Source organism: Thermomyces lanuginosus (assembly GCF_041956635.1).
Source record: "Thermomyces lanuginosus strain ATCC 200065 unplaced genomic scaffold VTN49scaffold_7, whole genome shotgun sequence".
Classification (NCBI taxonomy): Eukaryota; Fungi; Ascomycota; class Eurotiomycetes; order Eurotiales; family Trichocomaceae; genus Thermomyces; species Thermomyces lanuginosus.
The window spans coordinates 617,142-638,331 of record NW_027192341.1 but is presented as its reverse complement, the minus strand read 5'-3'; the positions used below and the strand labels follow the sequence as shown (position 1 = coordinate 638,331).

Here is a 21,190-nt window from a genome sequence, read left to right as displayed (position 1 = left end):
GCGCCGATAATAGCTTCTGCCTGGAATTTAGGCTATTGATGCTCCGTTTGTTTCAGATTTCTCACCATTGACCTTTTGAATCTCTTGAGTATTTCATGGGCCATCACCATGTACCGCGTGGGATCATGGCTCTACGGCCGCAAATCGGAGAATGCGTCGACGCACTCTCTGCACGCGCCGTCGCAGGCGCAGGACTGTAAGCTACAGAACCCAATCGCATCCGGGAGCGCAAACTAACGCCATGTTCTAGTGTCCCATGCGATGAAAGGTACTTTTATATCGTCTCATATGGGTGACGATGGCGAAGAATATCAGAACTGATTCCCCCCCGCAGCGGCCACGTTGATCTTGGACGATGATGTCGATGGCGCCGAGGAGGGGCTCAGCAAAGGCGACTCGACCTTTCACAAGGTGCGCTCGCCTCGATTTCCCTAGTTCTGGTTGTGCGAAAGCTCAGATATTTCATTTTAATAGCTCGGCAAAGGCGTTGTAGGTTTTCTCCGTGCTACTCTCGGTTTTGAGCAGGATATTATGCGGCAAGGTACTGGATTCTCCGGTGTCGTGCAAAGGTTCACATGGAACTGACCGTTCCGCAAGCTTCCGAGCGCTTGTATGATGCGGAATCCAGCGCCAGCGTGGATCAGCGCAGAGCCACACACAATTCAAATGCCAACAGTGCCTTCCACTCGGCGATCTACGATCCCGGCACGGAGTATGCTCTCTGTCAAGCAATGGCCGAGATCATGGGCGCGGTGGTGGGCGTGCTCAACGAGAGCCTCACAGAGGCAATCCGAGGTTTTTACAAAATGCGCAAGGCGTACATGACATTGGATAATATCCTCAAGATGGAAGAGAGATACCTCCAAAAGCGTCAAACTGAACGATCTAAAGAGGCATCATTGAGCCACCTCTCGGTGGAGTCGCAGTCGGCTCCCGAGAAGTCTGCCTCGTCATCCACCAGTAGTTTATCCCGGACTGCCGAGAAATCGGACGAGGAGCTTGCACGAGACATCTCGCAGCTCCAGGTGTCCGAGGCAGACCTGGCGGCGCCCAGTTCGTCGGGCCGTTCCAACCTCGTGCTCAGTGAAATCTACAATCAGGACCCTGACTCTGAGGAGTTTAGCTGCACGATTGACGCGTTCATCCACTCCGGTGCCAATCTTTGCTTTGGTATCCTTCTACTTATCCTCTCCATGATCCCGCCGACGTTCGGGCGACTGCTGGCCATCATCGGTTTCCGCGGGGACAAGGAGCGCGGCCTGCGCATGCTCTGGCAGGCGTCCGCGTACAACAACTTGATCGGCGCTATTGCCGCGGAGGGCATCCTGGGGTATTATAATGGCTTCGTCCGGTACTGCGATATCGTTCCAGACGCGCAGACCGAGGATGAGCTCGAGGTAGAAGGTTACCCGGCCGAGAGACTCGCCACGCTTCTGAAAAAGATGAGAGCCCGATACCCTAGAAGCCAGCTCTGGCTGCTGGAGGAAGCACGCATGGAGGGCGCAAACCGGAACCTGGCGGCTGCGCTGACACTGATGAAAAGCGGGGAGAAGAGTCCTCTGAAACAGGTTGAGGCGCTGCGGACGTTCGAGCTGAGCATGACGGCCATGTACTTGCACCGCTATGAGGAATGTGCAAATTTCTTCCTTCAGGTTCGTACCCGATACGGTGTTCCCTCGCGGGAATGATACTAATGGTCAAAAGTGCGTCGAACTTAATTCATGGTCTCCGTCCTTGTACTACTACATCGCCGGCTCGGCCCATCTCGTGCTTTACCGCCGGACCATAACCTCCGATCCAGCCGCCGCTGCTGAACACAAAAAGAAAGCGAACGAATACCTGAAAAAGGCGCCGACTATGGCCGGCAAGAAGCGGTTCATGGCGCGCCAGCTACCCTTCGATGTCTTCGTCTGCCGCAAGATCTCCAAATGGGAAGCGCGGGCCAAGGAGTGGAAGGTGGACCTGGTCGACGCCGCCGGCGTGGACCCAATCGAAGAGATGATCTTTTTCTGGAATGGTCACAACCGGATGACCCGGGAGGAGCTCGACGAGTCGCTGCACAACCTGGCATGGTCGGAGAGCTCTGCGAATCCAAACTGGCACCGAGAAACCGAGGACGAGAAGGCAGCCCTCCAGCTGCTGCGCGCGGCGATCCTACGAGCCCAGCGCCACCATCGTCAGGCCAAAGAGATCCTCACAACGCATGTCCTGACGCTCGACCGACAGGCGTACAAGGGCAGTCTGCGTGAAAACTGGATCGTGCCCGTGGGCCACTACGAGATGGCCGCCAACCTCTGGATGGAGCGGCCGACCTACCGTGCCGCGCACGATGATGAGGACGACAATACCGCCCTCACGCCCGTCATCTCGCGGACATCGCGTTCAGTGTCGGATCACGATGCCCAGGAAGTGGAACGGGATCTCGTTCTCGAGTGCGAGCAGCACCTCGAGAAGGTGGCGCGGTGGGAGGCCTATGAGCTGGACACTCGGATCGGACTCAAGGTAACCGCCGCCAAGGAAGCCGTGCGCAAGTGGAAAGCCGCGCGTTCTGCCTAGATTTTTGGAGCGAGCTCTACACCTCAATCCTAGGCCTGTTTTGTCCTGAATGAGGGTGCGTTCCTAACCCGCACCTTCCCTCATGCCAGAGACATCGAATGGCATCGTCACCACGGGACTGATTCAGCTCGACCTAACCCGGCGACCCCATTTATCCAACTGGAACATAAGCCACTTTTTCTCGGCCTGGTTATCATCGTGACCCTATCTCCTCCTTCATAATGCCCACCCCCTTCCCCGGCCACCGAGAAACTCAGCAACTTCGCATCATCACGGAGGACCATGCTAGAAGGCAACGAAGCCCCGCAGCATCCATCTTACCGTGCGCACAACTTGCGCAAGTCACCTGGTGCGCACTGCTTAACCCTATCCCAATGCTCTCAACAGCGACGACGAGAAGGCTGCCTGAGTTAATTGACTATGGCGTGTAGGACATTCCTCCTTCGCTTCGTTGGATCTTCCCTTTACTATCCCAGAACAAGAGCCGTTTCGCGGCGAATAATTCTTTTTTTTTTTTTTTTTTTTTGTAGATCTTGCTTCCCTGTCGAAGAGATGTACGGTAATCGGTTTCTGGAGGGCTATACAAGTCAGGTAGACACGGATTATTATAACTACATCTAGAGAAAGAAGTTGTGAGACTTGAATTGATATTTTCATTCATGGCATCAAGTTAGAACCGTACACCAACTCCCTCCAATATGAATTCCCAATAACAACCACAAAATCAACGAATTAGTTCACAGTGGCTGGTAAGAGTTTTTGACTAGATATTCAGCACAACCGTCTGATCCCCACTCGCATCTACATCCATCCCATCGTCATCATCATCATCGCTGTCATTATTGGCACTGACATGGCCACGCCCACTGGTTGATCCGTTCAACAGAATGCCAAATTCCCAGTCTCCGCGCTCGATGCGGCTCACGCGATCCAGTTCTGCCTGGTACTCGCGACGGAGGTGGTCGAGCGTGACGATCGCTTTTCGCTGTTTCCGGGGGAGGTCTGCGCCGGAAGATCCGCGTCGTTGCTGTTGTTGGGGATGGCTTGATTCGTCAACGTCGACGAGAATGTATGCCTCGCGCTCGTCGACGCACGCGAGGAGGTTGATCAGCGTGAGGAGCTCGTGGCGAATTTCTTTGCTCTCGCGGTCGTCTTCGTCGACGGCTGCCGCCGATGACGTACTTGCCTGTTTCGTTGTCACGACGGTAGGCGCAGGAGCGTCCCGTGCCCGACGGAGGCGTTGCACAGTCTGATACCCGAGTTCCGCTGCGCCGCGGAAGTCATTGCGCGCGATGCGGTACGCGTGCAGGATGCGGTGGTAATCCGGGGTGTTGCTGTCGACGTCCCACCACTGCTGCTCGTCGTCGAATGCCGAGCTGAATGATGTCTGCTTCTTTGCTAGCGCTAGCAGTGCTTCGTCCACGTACGCCGATAATTCAGGCGACAGTGACAGCGGGAGTAGGCGCAGCAGCTGCCGGAGCCCCGCAGTACCAGGCCCGCAAGCCCCAATGATTGTGGTCAGCAGCGTGTTGAGTGCCGACTTTTGCAGAGCTGGGTTCTGGAACCGCGCCAGCGCGGAGAACGCCTGCTCGAACTGGCATGTCTTGATCGATGCGTAGAAGAGCCGTGATAGGAGATCGGTCCGCAAGTCGTGGTATTCTGCATCATCACTTGCGCCCTGTTGTCGCTGCTGCAATCGCTCCGTTTCCAGGGCCTGCAGCGCCAGAGACGCGAAATGCCCTACCTGCGTGTATGCCCGCGCCTGCTCAAATACCCCCACGACATGCTGGAAGTATTTTGGGAGACCGTTGTTAAACTTGTCCACCGACACGATGTCTAGCAAGTTCGATGACATCTCGTGCAGGTTCCCAATTGGTCGCCCGGAGGCTGATCAGTTAGAAAAAGGACAGAACCTATGATGTAGCATGTGGTACTTACATAGACCATGTGCAGCCTTTTGGAAATACAGAGCAGCCGTGTCATAGTCCGACTTGGCCACGTAGAGCCGCCCCTTGACATAAGTCGACCATGCCGTGTTGGGCTGAATGCGTAGAAACTCGGTCGCGAGATCAATGTTGCCATTGGCAATGAGATCGCACTGGATAAATACCAATACGTTCGGCAGCGACACCTCGCCCTGCCGCGTAATCCATGCCAGAATGTCGCGAATCACCCGCGTTAACACATAACTCTGCGAGATACCCACGGTTGGCCGTGGCTTGATGCTCACGGCAAACATGTCTTCGAGAATCGTAGACACGGGTCCAGAGGCTCTTGGCCGGCTCTCTCTTTTGTCGGCGGTTTCTTGCTGCTCACGCGTCGGCGTCATCCGTGTTTTCTTGCTGAGCCAATACAGCACCTCATACTCCTTGATGATGTCGATTAGGGTGGAGAACAGCTCAACGCCGTCAAATGTCGACCCTTCCTCCTGGCTAACTTCGCCAGAAATGAATACGACCAGCACCAGCAAGTTGTAGAGAATTTCTCGTGTGTGTTGGATCGTCTCCTGGCAGCCGTTTACTGCCACCTTTAGGCCGAACCACGTTGACGACAGCTCCGAGTCCCTAGCAGCCTGCCACAGAGGCAGTTTGTCAAGCACGGTCTGGATGACCTCCTTTGGCATCTTGTAGATATCAAGCTCTTCTTCGTTCATCGCGGCGCACAGTCCATCGAACAACTCATCCGACACATGCTCTCCCAACTCGGACCGTTCTTGAAACGCCGCCAGCCGTTCAGGAGCTGACAACGATGGCTCAAGGCAGATCTCTGCATCCAAGCTCTCCCGGAACGACCGGTGTGCCTCGGGCGGCAAACGTTTGGCAAAACCCGATGCGACCTTAATCAGGTGAGCAGCCTCATGGAAATGGTTGCCCAGTTCGGTCCCAAGATTTCGATGTCTCCACCGGTCCATGATGATCGTGGCATCGTCGCTCAGCTCACCCTCCGGATTGTGCAGCAGCAGTTCCAATGAACTACACTCTCGGATTACGGCGCACGAGTCCGCTAGGACTACCCATGGCAGATCTGTGTAGCTGTCGTACGAAAGGGAGAGTGGCTCCAGTCTTCTGGTGTTGAGATCGTCCGCGATCTGCCAGAAATGCCGCCACTTGAGGTCCGTGTCGCTCCGATACTTGGCGTAGTCAAGATCGCTATCCGTGTATTTTCGCAGCGATACAGACCCCGCAACTGCCGAGCAAAGCCGTTCTTGCAGCGGTGCGTTTCTCTTGGGCAAAGACACGGATCCCTGCGGCTTCAATGCCTCTTGGAACGTGACCAGTGCGGTTTCCAGAGTCTCCACGGAATACCGCCCTGGATGGAAGAGATATTCGAGCCACTTTTCTGTCGGGTCGACGACATCAGACGCGACAAAGACAGGCGGCGGGGTGTATCTCCGCGTGTCCAAAGCGACTGAAGTCCAGTTTGTCGACCAATCTCTCTCCAAGCTCTGGAAGTCGAAATGCAGGCTGTAGAGCTGGTACATATTGTTGTTACGCCAGAGGATCCACAGCTCCATCCGTTTCCCTTCTTCTGCAGGTCGAATTTGAAAGTCCGCAACGCTCCAAAACACGTTCCCCGACGTATCCGGATCCCTTGGTCTGAACACGGCCTGCGGAAAGAGGTCTTCGATGGTCAGTTGGGTCGTTAGGCCGCCCTTGATGGCCCAGAATTTGAAACGTCCGTCTTCATGCGGACTGTATGTTGCTACGTAGTATCGATGACTGCCATCAAGCGCACGCTCGGCATTGAATACGCGTATGAACGCACTGTCGGCAGGATTCAAGTAGTATGGAACCGAATCTTGCTGGCGTTGGCTTTGCACTTGGCGACCGAGCAGGTCCGTCGAGCCAACGAGTTTATTGCTCGCCAAGTTCCAGACCTTGAGAGTGTGATTCAAACACACGGCGAAGACGTACGACTGATCGGAACTCGTGGCTATGGCGTTTGGCGTATTCGGATCGATTGCGCGTCCATCGTATCGCAGCGGTTGTTGAGTGTTCCACTTCATCAGCCCCCGAAGCGATGCACCCCAGGGCTTCTCATCAAATAAGATTTGGGACCAATGCGAGCCTGGAAACAGAGTTGAATTAGTAAACAAGCATAATATGCGTCAGTGAATGCCAATTAATACCATCATCCCCCGCTCTCCTTGTCAAACGCAAAAGCGCTCCGCTGTCCAGCGAAATGAAGAGCTCCGTAGTGCTACTCGCATGCAGCCGATGCGGATACGCAAAGTTGAGCGGCGACGGGGTACACGACTTGCACCAATCGAGGACATTCTCATCAATGGACGACGGACGCCGAAAAAAAGCTGGACGCAACGCCAACGTGTACAGACGGCGCGACGCCGCCGTCAGCACAAACACGTTTAGCACCTCATGGTCCTCCCGGTCCGCCAAAGCCACGCCTCCAGTCGGGATGATTGCCTCCTGGAAATCCAACCGCAACGTGACATTGGCTTCATTCTGTTCATGGCTAGACCTCGCCAGGTCCGTCGGGTGGATCTCCAGCACCTTGCCATCCTCGACTACCCTCCACAGGAAGGCCCGCGGGTAAGATTTTCGTCGACGAAAATACACCGCGCCCTGCGTCGCCAGAAATCGTTTCGCAAAATCTTCTTCGTCTTTGATCGTCGGAGTCTCCGAGACGTGTATTGAGGACAGCGAAAATCGCGGTCGACGCTGCTGCGTGAAACTTTCTTGCGTCGGGATCTGAATGTCAACAACGGTACTTGGAGCCCGCGGCCGCACGTCGACCGCCGTCTCCTTGTATATCCTTGCCATTGTGGCAGCTGTGAATCGAAAGCCGCGCTCACAGCTCAAAGGATCGGTTAAAACCAGCGGACCGCGCCCGTGGTTGGTCCTTTGGCGTGCAAGCTGCTGTTGTTTTTTCTCTATGGAAGCAGAGAGCGCGGCAGAGAGCTCCCAAAAAAGGAAATGGCTAGCGCGCGCTTAGTAACCGCGCTAATGGCCCACTGCGCCAATTCACCAACCGCAAAAGGAAAGTGCGAAAAGTTCTCGTACTTATTAGGGTTAGGGTTAATATCGTAGGCTTTTCAGGTCGGAATGCTATAATCAACTCCATTGATCTATGGCTGAAATCAGTTGTTATGAATCGAAACTTCGAAGTGACTACTCGCATTCGAAAATCAATCCGGAATTCATAACCGTATAGATTCAGCATTAACAGGCTAGAAAATCAACACTATGAAAATACCAAGTCTCATCAATCATGGCGCCGGATGCAATGCGTGTATGTATGCGGAAAATCAAAACAATCAATCACGGGAGCAGCTCGATCACTTCCAAGCTGCGGCAACATCTATTCACCCTCCAAATCCTTGGGGCTTGGATCACCAATGCCGTCCTCTCTGATCGCGAATAGGCAATCACTCTCTGGCAGGCATGGACTGTCATAAATCTTGCAGATTCGAGTCTCTCCGCGGCCCTTCTTCAAGCTGAGGCGAGTGGTACTGGCGTGAGCAATAATATTTCCTCCGATCGGCTTCTTGGGGTCCGGATTGAACATGGAACTGGGGCCACCATCCACTTGAGACACTACCTGGTTGGTGATAACTACCGCGATCCCAAACTCATCTGCCAAACGCTGCAGAGTTCGGAGGAATTTTGCAAGATGGGTTTGACGACTAGAAAGCTCACCACGTCCGTTGAAGTCCGTCCGATACAGAGCGGTCGCCGAGTCAACGATGAGAAGAGAGAATCGAGTCTCGCACATCATCTGCGACGCTTGATTGAGCAATTGAAGTTGATGGTCGCAGTTATAGGCACGAGCGTAGGCGACATTATCCAAGACCTCCTCGCCGTTAAGCCCATATCGTTGAGCAACGGCCAACAATCTCACTGGCCGGAATGTGCCCTCAGTGTCAATATAAAGACACTTGCCTTCGCCTCCGCCCATATCGAACGGGAGCTGACATGTGACAGCAAGTGTGTGACACAATTGGCTCTTGCCAGTTCGGAACTCCCCGAATATCTCGGTAATGGATCCTGTCTCAATACCACCCGCCAACAGTGTGTCTAATTGCTTCGAGCCGGTGGTGATGGAAATGAGTTCGCTGCGCCGTGCGTGCATCTCCGTTGCGGTGGTGAAACCCATCGGTACTAGCTTCGACGCTTCACAAACGGCCTTGTCAGCAACCTCCGGACGGCATTGCACAGATCGATTGTGAACTCACCCTCGGCGAGGATCTTTGCAGCCTTTTGTTCTGAAATGCCTTTGATTTGTTCAAGCACACGCTTTGGTCTGGGCATAACCGAGGCTTGTCAGCACTCTTCCGTATTTCAAGCGCGCACAATTGGGATTGGTTTACGTGTATGCGACGGCTTCCACTGTATGAAACCCTCCATCAATGATCAACTTGATATCTCGTGCCGTCAGCCCGGCAACACCCTGCAACCACATTCAACATCAGTCATTGCTGTCCCAGTCACTCCCAAAACGCTGACACCTCACCTCAAGGGCGGTTATGGGTGTCGGAGCACCGGGACCCGGAAGGCTGCTTTCATCGAATTCATTTTGATTTTCCGCGTCCACCGCCATGATGATGACCCGTTATGCTAGAACGCGACTGAGAATGAAGAATCTAGGTGTTGAATTTGGCGTCGGACACGGAAGGCTCTGGAATAGCGGACGCGTCGAAAAATTGCGCGGTTCGGGTCTGTATGTTCGGACGGATTCGGTTTACGGTTCACTAGTTCCAGGTTCAGATGAGTTTTGAGAGTAAAGACTTTCAATGCTCATTAAGCTTGCGATGCCGGCTTTGTTTGCTGCTTTGTCCTCTTGTTGTCAACTGTCAACAAGGGAAAGGGCTTGACGCGTTTCTGCCCAAGGCCACTGTCGCGTAGTCACGTGGTGGCAATTCGCGCGTCTGCCTAGCCAATCATACATTCGATCAAGACACCTGCACTCGCACGACCAATTTTCGAGTTGACAACTTGAAGATATTCTGCAATGAGCGGTTCAGAAGAATGCAATTATTATATTTACAATGCCGTCTGTATGATGGGAAGAATAACTGGCCGCTGGCGAGACGCTGGCACATGGGTTGCCATACATGGATAATGGTCGCTTGTAGAGCAAGGTAATGATGTACCCTCAGCAAGACAAGAACAGAGCACACCTCCTCCGTGTTACATGAGAAGTAGCCATACGGCACATAGAGGGTTGGGTTTTGAACAACCGGTACGCTGCTCATCGATAGCTGGACCGTTGACGACAAGCAAGAGGGAATCAGATCAATTTCCGCTGGTCGTCCTCCAAGGAGTGTTGTCATTCGCCAGCGGAGAACCGTGCACGGGCTGAGATGATAGGTGCAAGACGCCTGGCTGCAGAGGCGTTGAAGATCTGCTCATGTCCGGAGAGTCGGCGACATTTGGGGTCATGACACGGCGCGGCGAGTTGACGCTTGGCGTATACACACTATCGGTTTGGTAGTCACTTTCGAGAGCTCGAGCACCGAACGGCACATCATCCATGGTGAAATATTGCCGCCACATGTTGCGCGCGCGCTCCGCTTCTTCGCCCTTGGCTCGAGCGTAAAGACGCACTTTCCATCGGTTAAACCAAGAAACCGCCAGGCCGATGAGCATGACAAGGATCTATGGCCATTTAGTTTGGGACACTCATAATACATCAGAGCAAAGAACGGACGTACGATCGTGCATCCTAGGACCTATCCAATTCTTAAGCGTCAGACAGAGCCTTCGGGCGTCCAAAGGAATGCACATACGAAGACCATCTTCTCCCATGGTTGCCAGCGAGTCCAAAACCAACCCATTCTGAAGCGCAGCGCTTACGTCTTATCCTGCGTGATACCGACAGGCGTTCACATGCGATAGGGCGGACAATTCCTAGCGGAACAACACCAGAGCATTCAGCGAGTGATGAGGGGCAAATAGAAAGATTGAGGAGACTGTCGTCGAAGACAGCTCTTGCCTGAAATCGACAGTGCAGCGGTCCTTCCTATTTCAGTAGAAGTGTACGTTCCCTTCCATATTCTAGAAAGGATAATGATATTTCAGTGCCCAAGGACGATCAGGCTCAAAGCGCTCGAAGAAGAGAGTCAGAAACGGGTTGCACCGCTAGCCAGCATGTACACGAAGGAATGAACATTTCCTGGCCATCGTGCACACCTATGTACGTTCAAGCGAGCACATGAAGACGGAGTGGATGGCATCTGGCAAGCCAGAAAGAAATGACGAGAATAATGAAATGTGCAATAATTCAAGATTCGAGCAACTGATGAGCCCTATCATGCCTCTACTGTGGATGATCCCCGTTTGATGTTGCTCAGTTCAGCTCCCTGGCCACTCTGCGTTCTTTTGCGTCCTGGAAGACGCAACCCTAGCTGGGATGCCGATGGCAAACGATTGCCTCCGCTAGATGTTGTCGCGTCGGAGAGGTTCTCTCCGAAACGTGCGAAAAGGCCCTTTTTCTTCGGCTTGACGTGATCGTCACCCAAGCCAATATCCTCAAAAGACTCCTCATCCATCGATTGGACTTTCTCGGGCTTTTGATTATTAAGAACACAGTCGAAGTATGGCCGCGACAGGCGAGAGTCTAGCGAGGGCCGCGGCGGGAGTTGATCGTACTGGGGAACTGGAGACTTCGCAGAGATATCCTATCACAAGCATTAGCCCGGCATGGAATTGGCCATGTTTCTTTACTGGGTATGCGCACAAAAGATCGTCGATAGGAATCAAACGATTCCCGAGATATCGAAAAGGGTTCATTTTCATCGACCAGATTTCTGTGATTGGATGATGACGAGGATTTGGGGTATCTACGCCAGAAGCTTCGTTTCTCATCAGGCGGCGGTGATGGCTGCCAGGTGGAAGCAACCTTTGTCAGTTTTACGTTTACTTCTTTGTGCAACAGCTCCGCGACTTCCGCGTCCGACTTACTGGTAGATACACGCCGCTGTCATTGACCACTGACAGATCATACTATTAGCGGCCGCCAGAGGAGGGGCAATTGTTGAACGCCAGCAAGGCCTACCGCTCAATTTGTATTCATTGGGAGCCTCTTCTCGGCTTCTGCGAAAGCCAATCGGCCCGCTTCGCTGGCTGTCCTGGGACGGGCGTGGGGGAGCATTCTCGTTGCCGAGGGCATTCTCGAACCCGGCCTTGGGATCATCTGGTTGGGTGGGGGGTTTGCGACTGAGAAGACTGCGAAAGGGAGGCATTATGGGCTACCCAAATGGCTGGTAAATATGGACAATGAGACACAATTGCAGCAGCACAGGAGAAATCAAAAATCTACGGAGAAGATAGCCAGGGAGCAGGACGAAGGACTCGTGATGATCAGCTTTCCCTCATGTTTTCGGTATACCCGGCATTGATGGGTTCCTTCCTTTCTTGATCGTCACCCATTGAACCCGGATTTTAATAACTTATGGTTATCACTGCAGGGCCAAGAACTCAGCCACACGACGCCCAATTACAGTAAGAGGGTCCACAGCCACATTTGTTGGTTCAACTGCTTGGCTCTTTGCCGAAGAACCTCCGAGGCTCCGAGAGACGCCAAGTTCAGTGAGTGCCAGAGCTCTCTCGAGTCCAGAGTCTTTCTGCTCAATGTTATGTACGAAGTAGTACTGGATAATACAGAATCACGTCACGCAGCTGAGATGTCACATTGTCAGCATAAACTCTTTGATGGCTTTAAAAGGAGAGCTCCCTCTTCGACTAAAGTCACGTTGAATGGCCTGCCATGAATTGAAACTGCTTGAAGTCTCTTGTCTGTAAATACTAGTAGTGACTGTTGTCCGTGCTCACGATTATTTCCAACCTTGCTCGACGTCGTGATGAACTCCGTGTATGAGCACGGTCACAGACAGTCTCCCCGCCGGTGTCGCCCTTCAGGATGAGGGTTGGGACCTTGATCGGATGATGTTCAAGAAATGAGCATTCGTAAGGGTCGAAATTTTCTCCCAACTCATCCGGTTTCCGTCGCCGCGATAAAAGGCTCCGCACCCGCAAGGTCGGGAGTGAAGTTGGGATTGAAGAACCAGATTTGAATACCGTCCTCACTGACCAACCCAAAGACCTCGCGGTCCCCAAAGGGCAATAAGCGAGGTTTCTGTTGATTAGGAAGTCGGGGGCTCGATGCCGCAAACCACTTTTGAGCAGCAACCTCCCGGACATCCCATTCGTAAGGGCGCATGGCTGTGACTTGGCTGTCGGCGTTGAAGATCTCAAGCCACCTGAATTCTCTGTCCCAGTGGTAGGCAATATGGGGGGTGAGTAAGGCATAAGTAGCGGAGTAGAGGTAGTCATAAATTGGCTGAGTGCAGTCGTTCCATCGAACGCTCAGCTTGTCGATGGTGTAATCATACATGAGGTCCATTGTGATATGTTTCCGATCGCTTTTGGTAACCAGACGCCTCATTGTCTTGTGGCCATAAGAGAGAGGCCCGCCATTGAACAATGTCCTGATATGCTTCTTGTCTATACGATTGCCCGGCAGCGATAGGTGGAGATGTGTTCTGTCGAGTAATTGTCCAGTCAATGTCCACTTGGTCTGCTGTACTTCTAATGGATACGTGTCCCAGTCGATCTCGAATGCCACCAGCATGTTCTCATCTGCCTCCACATGCCACAGCCACAGATTGGAAAAGCTTCCTATATTTTTGAGGTGATTCGAGTTCGGATCCCAAATGAACATGGGATTATTCGGCCATTGATCGTTGTCAACGATGACTATTTTGTCCTTGTGGATTGAAGTGCGGTACTCGGCCATACCAAGCTCCACTACGGATCGCTGTGATGTGTGTATATCCCATGCGGTCAAATAATAACTAAAGCTATGAGCCCGTTAAACGCCGTCAGCATGACACAATTTTGTGTCTGCATACCTATCCCTGAGAAGAGCAACATAGCGATCAGACGTTAGAAGCTCTTCCCAGTCCTCATCCTCTCCGGCATCTTCCTCGACCCAAGCTGATCTCTGTCCAGTCTCGAGATCTAACATTTCAACTTTCTTCACGCCCTCATTGTGACAGACAAGCCGTCGCGAATGGTAGGCAATCTCATTGGGCACCCTCGGCGGTTCTGTCCACGGAAGAAATATTCTCTTCACTGGTTGACCATATTGCAAACCATGTTGCCATCGAAAATAGGCCTTCGCGTCAGTGACAGGTATATCCGCGCGATCAATGTTCAAGAACGCAAGCGTTTGGCGCAAAACAAACTTGGTGATTGCGTCGGATGAGAGAATGGAGCGCCATTGTTTGGAGACCTAAGACAGTCCCAGTTAAGAAAACAATCTTTGAATGTCGATAAACAGGGTAATGAATTAGTACCCTCTGACTTCGGACAATGTCTGCCGGTTCCAAATCCTCGACAATCTTTAGCAAGAGCTCAAGAGGTAGAGAGCCCACAATATCATAGTATTTCTTGTATCGAATCTGATCTAAGCGTTCTTCCATCATGGCAGTTCTTTCCCCTCTTCACAGCGGTTAGCGTTGTCTTACTAGTTTAAATCAGTTTTCTGGTGTTGACAGACGCGTCGTGATGCCTGTAGGAGACAAATTCCAAGACCCCAATGACGCTGTTTTCAGGACCACTAATTCATTGCCAAAATGATCGCAATCAACTTTGTTCAAGGAAAGATTCATTCAGCTGCGCTGGGCCATCTAGGTATCCATAGCTCGAAGTTGCAAGGGCAGCCATTCACCATATTTATCAATGGAAAGCATTTTGAGGATTTTTGTTCGCCGACAATCTGGAGAGGATAGTGAATTTGACTTTATGGATGGCTCAAACAATCTACGCGACCTTTTTGGTAGTTAGCCGCCAACTGGCATTCCGCCACAAGTATAACTACAATACCTCTAGCATTCCAAAAATCGTTACTCATTAGGATTATTGAAGATTAAGGTTCCGCACTAGGAAGAATCGGGGATAAAATCTGGATTGAAAACCCGGAATCAGATGCCGTCATCGCGAGCTAGGCCAAAGATGTCACGATCACCGAACGGAAGAAAAAGCTACGGCCCAGGAGTCTTCCGCCGGGGAGGAAGCGTGCCGGTCGTAGACAGCTTCTTCCTAGATACCTGGCATGTACCGGAGCCTTCTGGCGGTACGGTTGACCGCGTTGTAAATCACGATTCGACCGTACTTGGCTTCTCAGTTGCATGCGATGTGAGGGGTGAGACAATTGGCGCACTGTGATTTCGAATTTCCGTGTCGTACGGAGTACACACTTCTTTTAAAGAGGGACGTTCGCAAGTTTCGCCGCCGTAAGTTGAGCTTAGGCGAAATGGCAATCCCCCTCCATAAATATCCACCAGCTGCTATGTCAAAGCTCTGGTATTGACCTCGGTAACCCAGGTATCTCTGACAACAAAAACAACTTCCAACCTACCCCGAAGAAGATTTGACGCAAACTAGACGATCGAACATATTGAACTACATACTTGCACCGGTTTCACTTCATTTCATCAACTTTCTTCCATTGCTCGAAAGGGCTTCATACCCGGAAGGTCGGGAGCAAAGTTTGGATTGAAGAACCAAAACTGAACGCCATCACTGCTAGCCATGCCAAAGACCTCACGGTCGCCAAAGGGGAGGAAGAAAGGTTCTTCATCATCAGCTTCATCGCTCGGATACGGATCTTCAAACCACCAGCGAACTCTATCCTCTCGGTGATGCAATATGTACGAGTGCATGCTTGTGGTCTGGTCCTTAGCGTTGAAGAGCTCGAGCCGCCTCTGCCTCCAGTTCCAGTTGTAGGCCATATGAGGGGTAAGCAAGGAGTAGAAGAGTGAAGCAGAATAATCAATACTCGGCTGAATGCAGTCGTTCCATCGAACGCTCAGCTTGTCAACGGCGTAGTCATACATGAGGTCAACAGTGTTATTTCCGTCCCTGTCAGTAACCAGACGTCTCACTGTTACGTGGTCATGAGTGTGGCTGCTGAATTTCAGGAACGTTTTTAGATTCTTCTTGTCCACACGACGACCAGGCAGAGGGAGGCAAAAGTGCTTCCTGTTGAGCAGGCTTCCGGTAAATGTCCACTTGGTCTGCTGTACCTTCGCCGGTTCTGTGTCCCAGTCGATTTGGAACGTCACTAGAATGTTCTCGTCCGCGTCCACGTGCCACAACCACAGATTGGCAAGACTAGTTACTTCTCGCATCCAATTCGAGCTCAGATCCCAGATGTAGATGCGATAAAGTGGAGCGGCTTCGTAGCCGACAGATATCACCTTGTCCTTCACGAGGGATGTGTCGTGGCGGTAATAAGGAACCACTGCTTCGTATCGCTCTGAGGTGTGAATATCCCAAGCAATCAAATATCTGCCAGCGCAACTGTCAACGATGCCAACAAGATATTATGGCCTCGTACCTTTTAGTAGATCCCGTGAGAAGGACAACAAAGCTATCAGATACTCGGATCTCCCAATCAGCAATGTCTCCTGCGTCTTCTTCGGTCCAAATTGATATTTTTCCAGTTCGGAGATCCAGGATTTGGACATTGTTAGTGTGGAAGCGATAGCACAGCCGCGCCGAGCTGTAGCAAACTTCCGCTGGCCTCTCCGCCAAGTCACTCGGCCATGAAAGAAAAGATTTTCTCACGGGACGACCACATTGTAAGCCATACTGCCATCGAAAATACTTCATCGCATCAGAGGCAGATACATTCATGCCCTTTATGCTCAGAAACCCGAGCGTCTGACGCAGAGCAAACGTGATGATTGTATTGGATGAGAATATAGAGCGCCATCGCTTGGAGACCTACGGAAGCTCCTGTTAATTCATATGTCTCGTAAACAGCGAGGCGTGGACAATGAGCACCCCTTGGGCCCGAACAATGTCTGCTGGATCGAGATATTCCACAACCTGAATCAAGAGCTCAGGAGGCAAAGAGCCGACAATATCCATCCTAGATCGAAGCTGCTCCAAGTGCTCTACCACTATGCACTGCTATTCCTCTGCGTTTTAGTCGATCGAAATCACACGAAGTCTGCGTCGCAGTTCGCGTCGGGTTTTCAATTGAAGCCGGATCGAGGGACATGCGCGTCGCCGCGCGCGAGAGTCCAGAGAATAAAAATTTCCTTTATTCCCACAGCTTGTCTCAGGAGCTGCACAGCCAATAGATAAAGTTGCTGTCAGTATCAACAACTAGGTTGGCCCTGCTGGAATTTTGTCTCTTTTCAGAGGAATGGACGCAATTGTCAGGATGAAAAGTACGAAGGACACACCCCGTTGAGGGAAAACGAAGTCCAAATAAAGTTGGGCCGGGCTCTGCTTCTCGTGCGAAAGGCTGGGGACAATCCGCCAAAATTCCAGAACAGTGTAGGTACTCGTACGGAGTACGGAGTAACGCTGGTAATAATAATTCCACCTGCTGTATATTATTTCCACGCATCAATGAGGACCAGTTCAGAAGTGAAGCCAGTGGTACAATACTGCGATCGTAGGGCTTCACAGCGAACAACCTGGAGTGTATTACTTTCAAGTTGAAAGGGGAGACCTCTCTGATTTGGCGAGTCTTGGAAAGCGGGAAAGATGTGAGGAAGGATGGAGAAGATGACGGAGAGGAAAAGGAAGGAACGAAGGAGTAGCCCTCATCAAGCCGAAGTCTTCGAGTGCCGGTGAAATAGGACTTTTGAACGCATTCCTCATTCTTTTTTGCTGCTTACGGCTTGATGTCGGTGGTTTGCTTCCTGGATATGGTTAGGGCAGTCAATTCGCGGGTTCGATCCGCGCGAAAAAGAACAAGCAACCTGTCTTGAGAGTCGTAGAGCACGTATAACTACTACTGAGCAGGTGCTAACCTAGGTACCTAGTAGGTAGCCACCGAGGTCCCTGCGGCCTGGATCTGTACCGGACCGCAACGCTTTGACAGAGGTATCCATTGCCGGGATTAAAGCAGACAATTCGAACCAGGAAAAATATTCGGACTTCAAAGGGCAGCCAGAGGCAGAATCGGTGATGTACACAGCAAACCGAGCTACGGCATTCCCGTTCGGGTAGGTTAGGGCTAAAAAGGCGAGGACTGAAGAGCATATGTATCAAATTATGCACAGTTGATTTAAATCTGTCATGGATAGTCGAGTGGGAGGGTAGTGGCGAGGCCGGCGACCCGGCTGTAATATCCAGAGGGAAAGGTGCCTGGTTCGAATCATGGAGTGGCAGTTACAACTCGTTGGGTAGCCACGATTGTTGTGCTGCCCTAAGCCATGGAGGGCACCCCCCAGGGAAGTAATTCTGCAAGGAACCCTCCACTCTGTGATGGCGGCGCCAGATGACACCTACCCGTCCAGGGGAACTGGCCCATACACTGCACGACTGCTTTTTTGCTTTTTTTTTTGTGATCGTCGTCAACGGATTGGCCGTTGACTTTTGGCTGATGTTTGAAGAATAGCATGCACAGTCCCTACCTGCGTGCATTCCAGAAGTTACATAAGTTTTCATTTCTAAGGGAGCCTCTCGGAATAATGATTTTTTTTTGCTCGAGACAACAGCCCATACAAGCTCTGGGGGATGTGGGAGCATTTTCGATATCACGTGACAAAATCGTAGACTCACCGCCCAAGCTTTGACGGCCCGATAAGCTAAGCTCCGCCGGCAGAAAAATTATTTCCAAAATTGACTGCCACCAACGAAAAAAACAGCAGGGCCAGATCTTGGTTGTGAATCGCAATCTGACAGACGTTCTGGTAGATTGCCAACGATGCCAGGCATCAAGCGCCCCGTGGAATCGGGGGATGACCGCAATGGAAAGCGGACAAAGGTTAAATCCGCCGGAGGAGATGACACGGAAAAGCTCAAGAAGAAAGACAAGCAACTCTCATCCGAGAATGGAGGAATTGTGAAGAAGGCACGGTCGACGAATAAGGATAAGAAAGTTTCCGAGGAGCGAAAGACAGTCAAGCCATTGAACAAAAAGCGCCAACGAGGTAAGGACAGCGACGCAATTATTCAAGAGGAGGATTTCGACATGGACACCGATATTTCGGAGGACTCCGACATTGACATGGAGGATCTTTACGACGCAGACGATATGTCCGTGGAGGAAAGTGGCAAAGAGGACAGCGACGCAATCGAGGAGGAGAGTGCCGACGAGAGCATCGAGGAGAGTGACAGTGAAAGCGACGGGGAGAAATCAGACGGCACGACGGATGGAAAGAAGCACTCTGCCAAGTCCAATGGAGTCGCAAAGAAAGAAAAGAGTCAGTTACTCTGTTAAGCTTTGATTGTGGACAGCAGCTGACGGACACTCGTTTCTTCCAGAACTCTCATCGCGAGAGATTCATGCGAAACAAAAGGCGATCACGCAGGAGCGAAAGGCGGCGAAGCCCAATGCAGATCTCATCGCTAGAGCGAAGCAAATATGGGAACGACTGCGTCGGAAAACAAATGTTCCACGGGAAGAGCGCAAACAACTGGTGGAGGAACTGTACGGAATCATCACCGGTCGGATCAGTGACTTTGTCTTCAAGCACGATGCTGTTCGGACGATTCAGACGGCATTGAAGTACGCCACCGTCGAGCAGCGAAAACAGATCGCACGTGAACTACAAGGAAAATACAGAAATCTGGCGGAGAGCCGCTATGCCAAATTTCTTCTGGGCAAAATGTTGGTGCACGGCGACGAGGAAATCCGAGATATGATTATCCCAGAGTTCTATGGGCATGTGAGACGTCTTATGCGACACCCGGAGGCCTCGTGGATTCTGGATGATATCTATCGGACCGTTGCGACGAAGGAGCAAAGGGCGAATATTCTGCGGGAGTGGTATGGCCCGGAGTTCTCGATATTCAAGGATCAAAACTCTGGTGCGTCTGCGGAATTGTCGGATATCCTCAAACAGCATCCAGAGAAGCGCGGTCCCATCATGCGTCATCTACTCGAGACCATCAATCAACTTGTGCAGAAGAAAACTACCGGGTTCACCATGCTGCATGATGCTATGCTGCAATACTTCCTCAATACAAAACCCGGGAGCACCGAGGCCAGTGAATTCATCGAGCTGATCAAGGGCGATGAGGAAGGGGATCTGGCCAAAAACATGGCCTTCACCAAGTCGGGGGCCCGATTGATGTGCTTGTGCCTAGCTTACTCTACGGCAAAGGACAGGAAAGTGCTTCTACGCTTCTACCGCGACACAATTAAAATGATGGCCGCAGATACGCATGGGCACATGATTCTCGTAACAGCGTTTGAGGTCATTGATGACACGAAGCTCACTGCCAAGTCGGTGTTCCCGGAGCTGCTCAACCAAGATGCGGAAAAAGGGGCGCGTTATGACGAGCTCCTCTCCCAGGTCACCGATCTGACAGCGCGCATCCCCGTTCTGTACCTGTTCGCGCACAAGGCTAAATGGCTGCTTCCCTCTTCGGATCAGGAAATTCTCAAAGAAGTTCTCGAGATCCGACCGCAGACGTCCAAAAAGGAGCCATCGATCCGGCGGCAGGAACTGATCCGCGCGGCTAGTCCGACCCTACTTGAGTTCATCGCCGCTCGCGCAGAAGTCCTGATGCAAAGCAGCTTCGGATGCCAGTTCATGACCGAAGTCCTCTTTGATGCGGATGGGGATAAGACAGCAGCTCTGACGGCCGTGGCTGAAGCAGCCAAATCCAAGACAGAGGTCAAAGATTCTCCCTATGTGGGTAGAATGCTGAAGGCGCTCGTGCAGGGAGGACGCTACAATCAGCAGGAGAAGAAGATCGATAAGGTCGATCCTCCTCTAGGGTTTGATGCGCTCTTCTACGACCAGATCAAGGACGACGTGATGTCGTGGGCTGCTGGGTCACAGTCATTTGTGATTGTTGCACTGGTCGAGTCCGGAGACTTTGCGGAGAAGAGTCAGCTGCTGAAGACGTTGAAAAAGAAGCGAAAGACGCTGGAGAAGGTTGCTGCGGCGGACCAAAAGTCGTCGGGTGAGGGCCGCAAGAAGGCGGATCCGGCCAGCAGCGGCGCGAAGATTCTGTTAGAAAAGCTATGATGTACATAGAATACATATCCTTGATCTACTATTCGGATGCATCTCTCTGTACCATACTCTGGACTCGTCCATGAACTGGTGATTGGTAACTTGAGTGACTGAGTTACGGATATATAACTAGTAATAACTACATTTGGCTATACTGCTCGGAAGATCAATTCTCCGCAGCCGTGAAGAATGGAGACACACGTGGGACCAAGCCCCTGGTTCCTGGAGATCCATCTCAAAGCGCCACGGAATGGATCAATTCTCCATCCACGGATCGATCAATACGCCAGTTGTTCAGATCAAAGAACATGCGAATGGATTGATGAATTCATAGTTGGTCTCTCATCCTAGAAGACAAGAAGAAAAGAGTTCGAAACATGAAATTAAACTCTGTTCCTAACTAACAAACTCCTACGAACTAACTAGTAAAAAAGGGTCTCCCGAGGGTGGAGTTTGGCGCAACCCCCAAGACTCACGTTTCATGCACGAAGGGCTTGTATCCCCGGAATGCGAAAATGAATTGTGACAACTAATTAGTTCGTCTGTTAGTCTCATCGTGTGGCATCCGAACTGCAGCCAAGTCACCCGTTCTTCCACTGGCCGTGTCCTGCTGTTGGGCTGTCGGGCAGTCCGCTGCCGGCCTTATCGTCTTCGGCGCGTCCAGAAAAGACCCATGTT

The 21,190-nt window shown here is 51.8% G+C and overlaps 9 protein-coding genes across 9 annotated transcripts; 3 read left to right on the top strand and 6 right to left on the bottom strand.

Moving 5' to 3' along the window:
• Nucleotides 1-108: 108 nt before the first annotated feature.
• On the top strand, nt 109-2,556 carry VTN49DRAFT_7687 (uncharacterized protein; the record flags this gene model as incomplete). Its single annotated transcript, XM_069415983.1, has 6 exons — nt 109-196; nt 251-268; nt 335-411; nt 475-541; nt 598-1,652; nt 1,705-2,556. The coding sequence occupies 6 exons, from the start codon at nt 109-111 to the stop codon at nt 2,554-2,556; spliced, it is 2,157 nt and encodes a 718-aa protein (XP_069272048.1).
• A 221-nt stretch (nt 2,557-2,777) lies between these two features.
• On the top strand, nt 2,778-2,987 carry VTN49DRAFT_7686 (uncharacterized protein; the record flags this gene model as incomplete). Its single annotated transcript, XM_069415982.1, has 1 exon — nt 2,778-2,987. One exon carries the CDS (start codon nt 2,778-2,780, stop codon nt 2,985-2,987), a length of 210 nt encoding a protein of 69 aa, XP_069272047.1.
• A 332-nt stretch (nt 2,988-3,319) lies between these two features.
• VTN49DRAFT_7685 (uncharacterized protein) lies at nt 3,320-7,337 on the bottom strand (the record flags this gene model as incomplete). The annotated part of the gene is made up of 3 exons (XM_069415981.1): nt 3,320-4,443; nt 4,495-6,624; nt 6,686-7,337. 3 exons carry the CDS (start codon nt 7,335-7,337, stop codon nt 3,320-3,322), a joined length of 3,906 nt encoding a protein of 1,301 aa, XP_069272046.1.
• Nucleotides 7,338-7,875: 538 nt separating this feature from the next.
• VTN49DRAFT_7684 (uncharacterized protein) lies at nt 7,876-9,114 on the bottom strand (the record flags this gene model as incomplete). Its single annotated transcript, XM_069415980.1, has 4 exons — nt 7,876-8,687; nt 8,750-8,817; nt 8,885-8,964; nt 9,028-9,114. The coding sequence occupies 4 exons, from the start codon at nt 9,112-9,114 to the stop codon at nt 7,876-7,878; spliced, it is 1,047 nt and encodes a 348-aa protein (XP_069272045.1).
• A 695-nt stretch (nt 9,115-9,809) lies between these two features.
• Nucleotides 9,810-10,351, bottom strand: VTN49DRAFT_7683 (uncharacterized protein; the record flags this gene model as incomplete). Its single annotated transcript, XM_069415979.1, has 3 exons — nt 9,810-10,172; nt 10,229-10,246; nt 10,304-10,351. 3 exons carry the CDS (start codon nt 10,349-10,351, stop codon nt 9,810-9,812), a joined length of 429 nt encoding a protein of 142 aa, XP_069272044.1.
• A 474-nt stretch (nt 10,352-10,825) lies between these two features.
• Nucleotides 10,826-11,758, bottom strand: VTN49DRAFT_7682 (uncharacterized protein; the record flags this gene model as incomplete). The annotated part of the gene is made up of 4 exons (XM_069415978.1): nt 10,826-11,194; nt 11,254-11,397; nt 11,478-11,506; nt 11,572-11,758. The coding sequence occupies 4 exons, from the start codon at nt 11,756-11,758 to the stop codon at nt 10,826-10,828; spliced, it is 729 nt and encodes a 242-aa protein (XP_069272043.1).
• Nucleotides 11,759-12,507: 749 nt separating this feature from the next.
• VTN49DRAFT_7681 (uncharacterized protein) lies at nt 12,508-14,002 on the bottom strand (the record flags this gene model as incomplete). Its single annotated transcript, XM_069415977.1, has 3 exons — nt 12,508-13,375; nt 13,427-13,809; nt 13,874-14,002. 3 exons carry the CDS (start codon nt 14,000-14,002, stop codon nt 12,508-12,510), a joined length of 1,380 nt encoding a protein of 459 aa, XP_069272042.1.
• A 1,011-nt stretch (nt 14,003-15,013) lies between these two features.
• VTN49DRAFT_7680 (uncharacterized protein) lies at nt 15,014-16,454 on the bottom strand (the record flags this gene model as incomplete). Its single annotated transcript, XM_069415976.1, has 3 exons — nt 15,014-15,869; nt 15,919-16,307; nt 16,368-16,454. 3 exons carry the CDS (start codon nt 16,452-16,454, stop codon nt 15,014-15,016), a joined length of 1,332 nt encoding a protein of 443 aa, XP_069272041.1.
• Nucleotides 16,455-18,249: 1,795 nt separating this feature from the next.
• On the top strand, nt 18,250-20,524 carry VTN49DRAFT_7679 (uncharacterized protein; the record flags this gene model as incomplete). The annotated part of the gene is made up of 2 exons (XM_069415974.1): nt 18,250-18,748; nt 18,810-20,524. 2 exons carry the CDS (start codon nt 18,250-18,252, stop codon nt 20,522-20,524), a joined length of 2,214 nt encoding a protein of 737 aa, XP_069272040.1.
• Between the last annotated feature and the right edge of the window lie 666 nt (nt 20,525-21,190).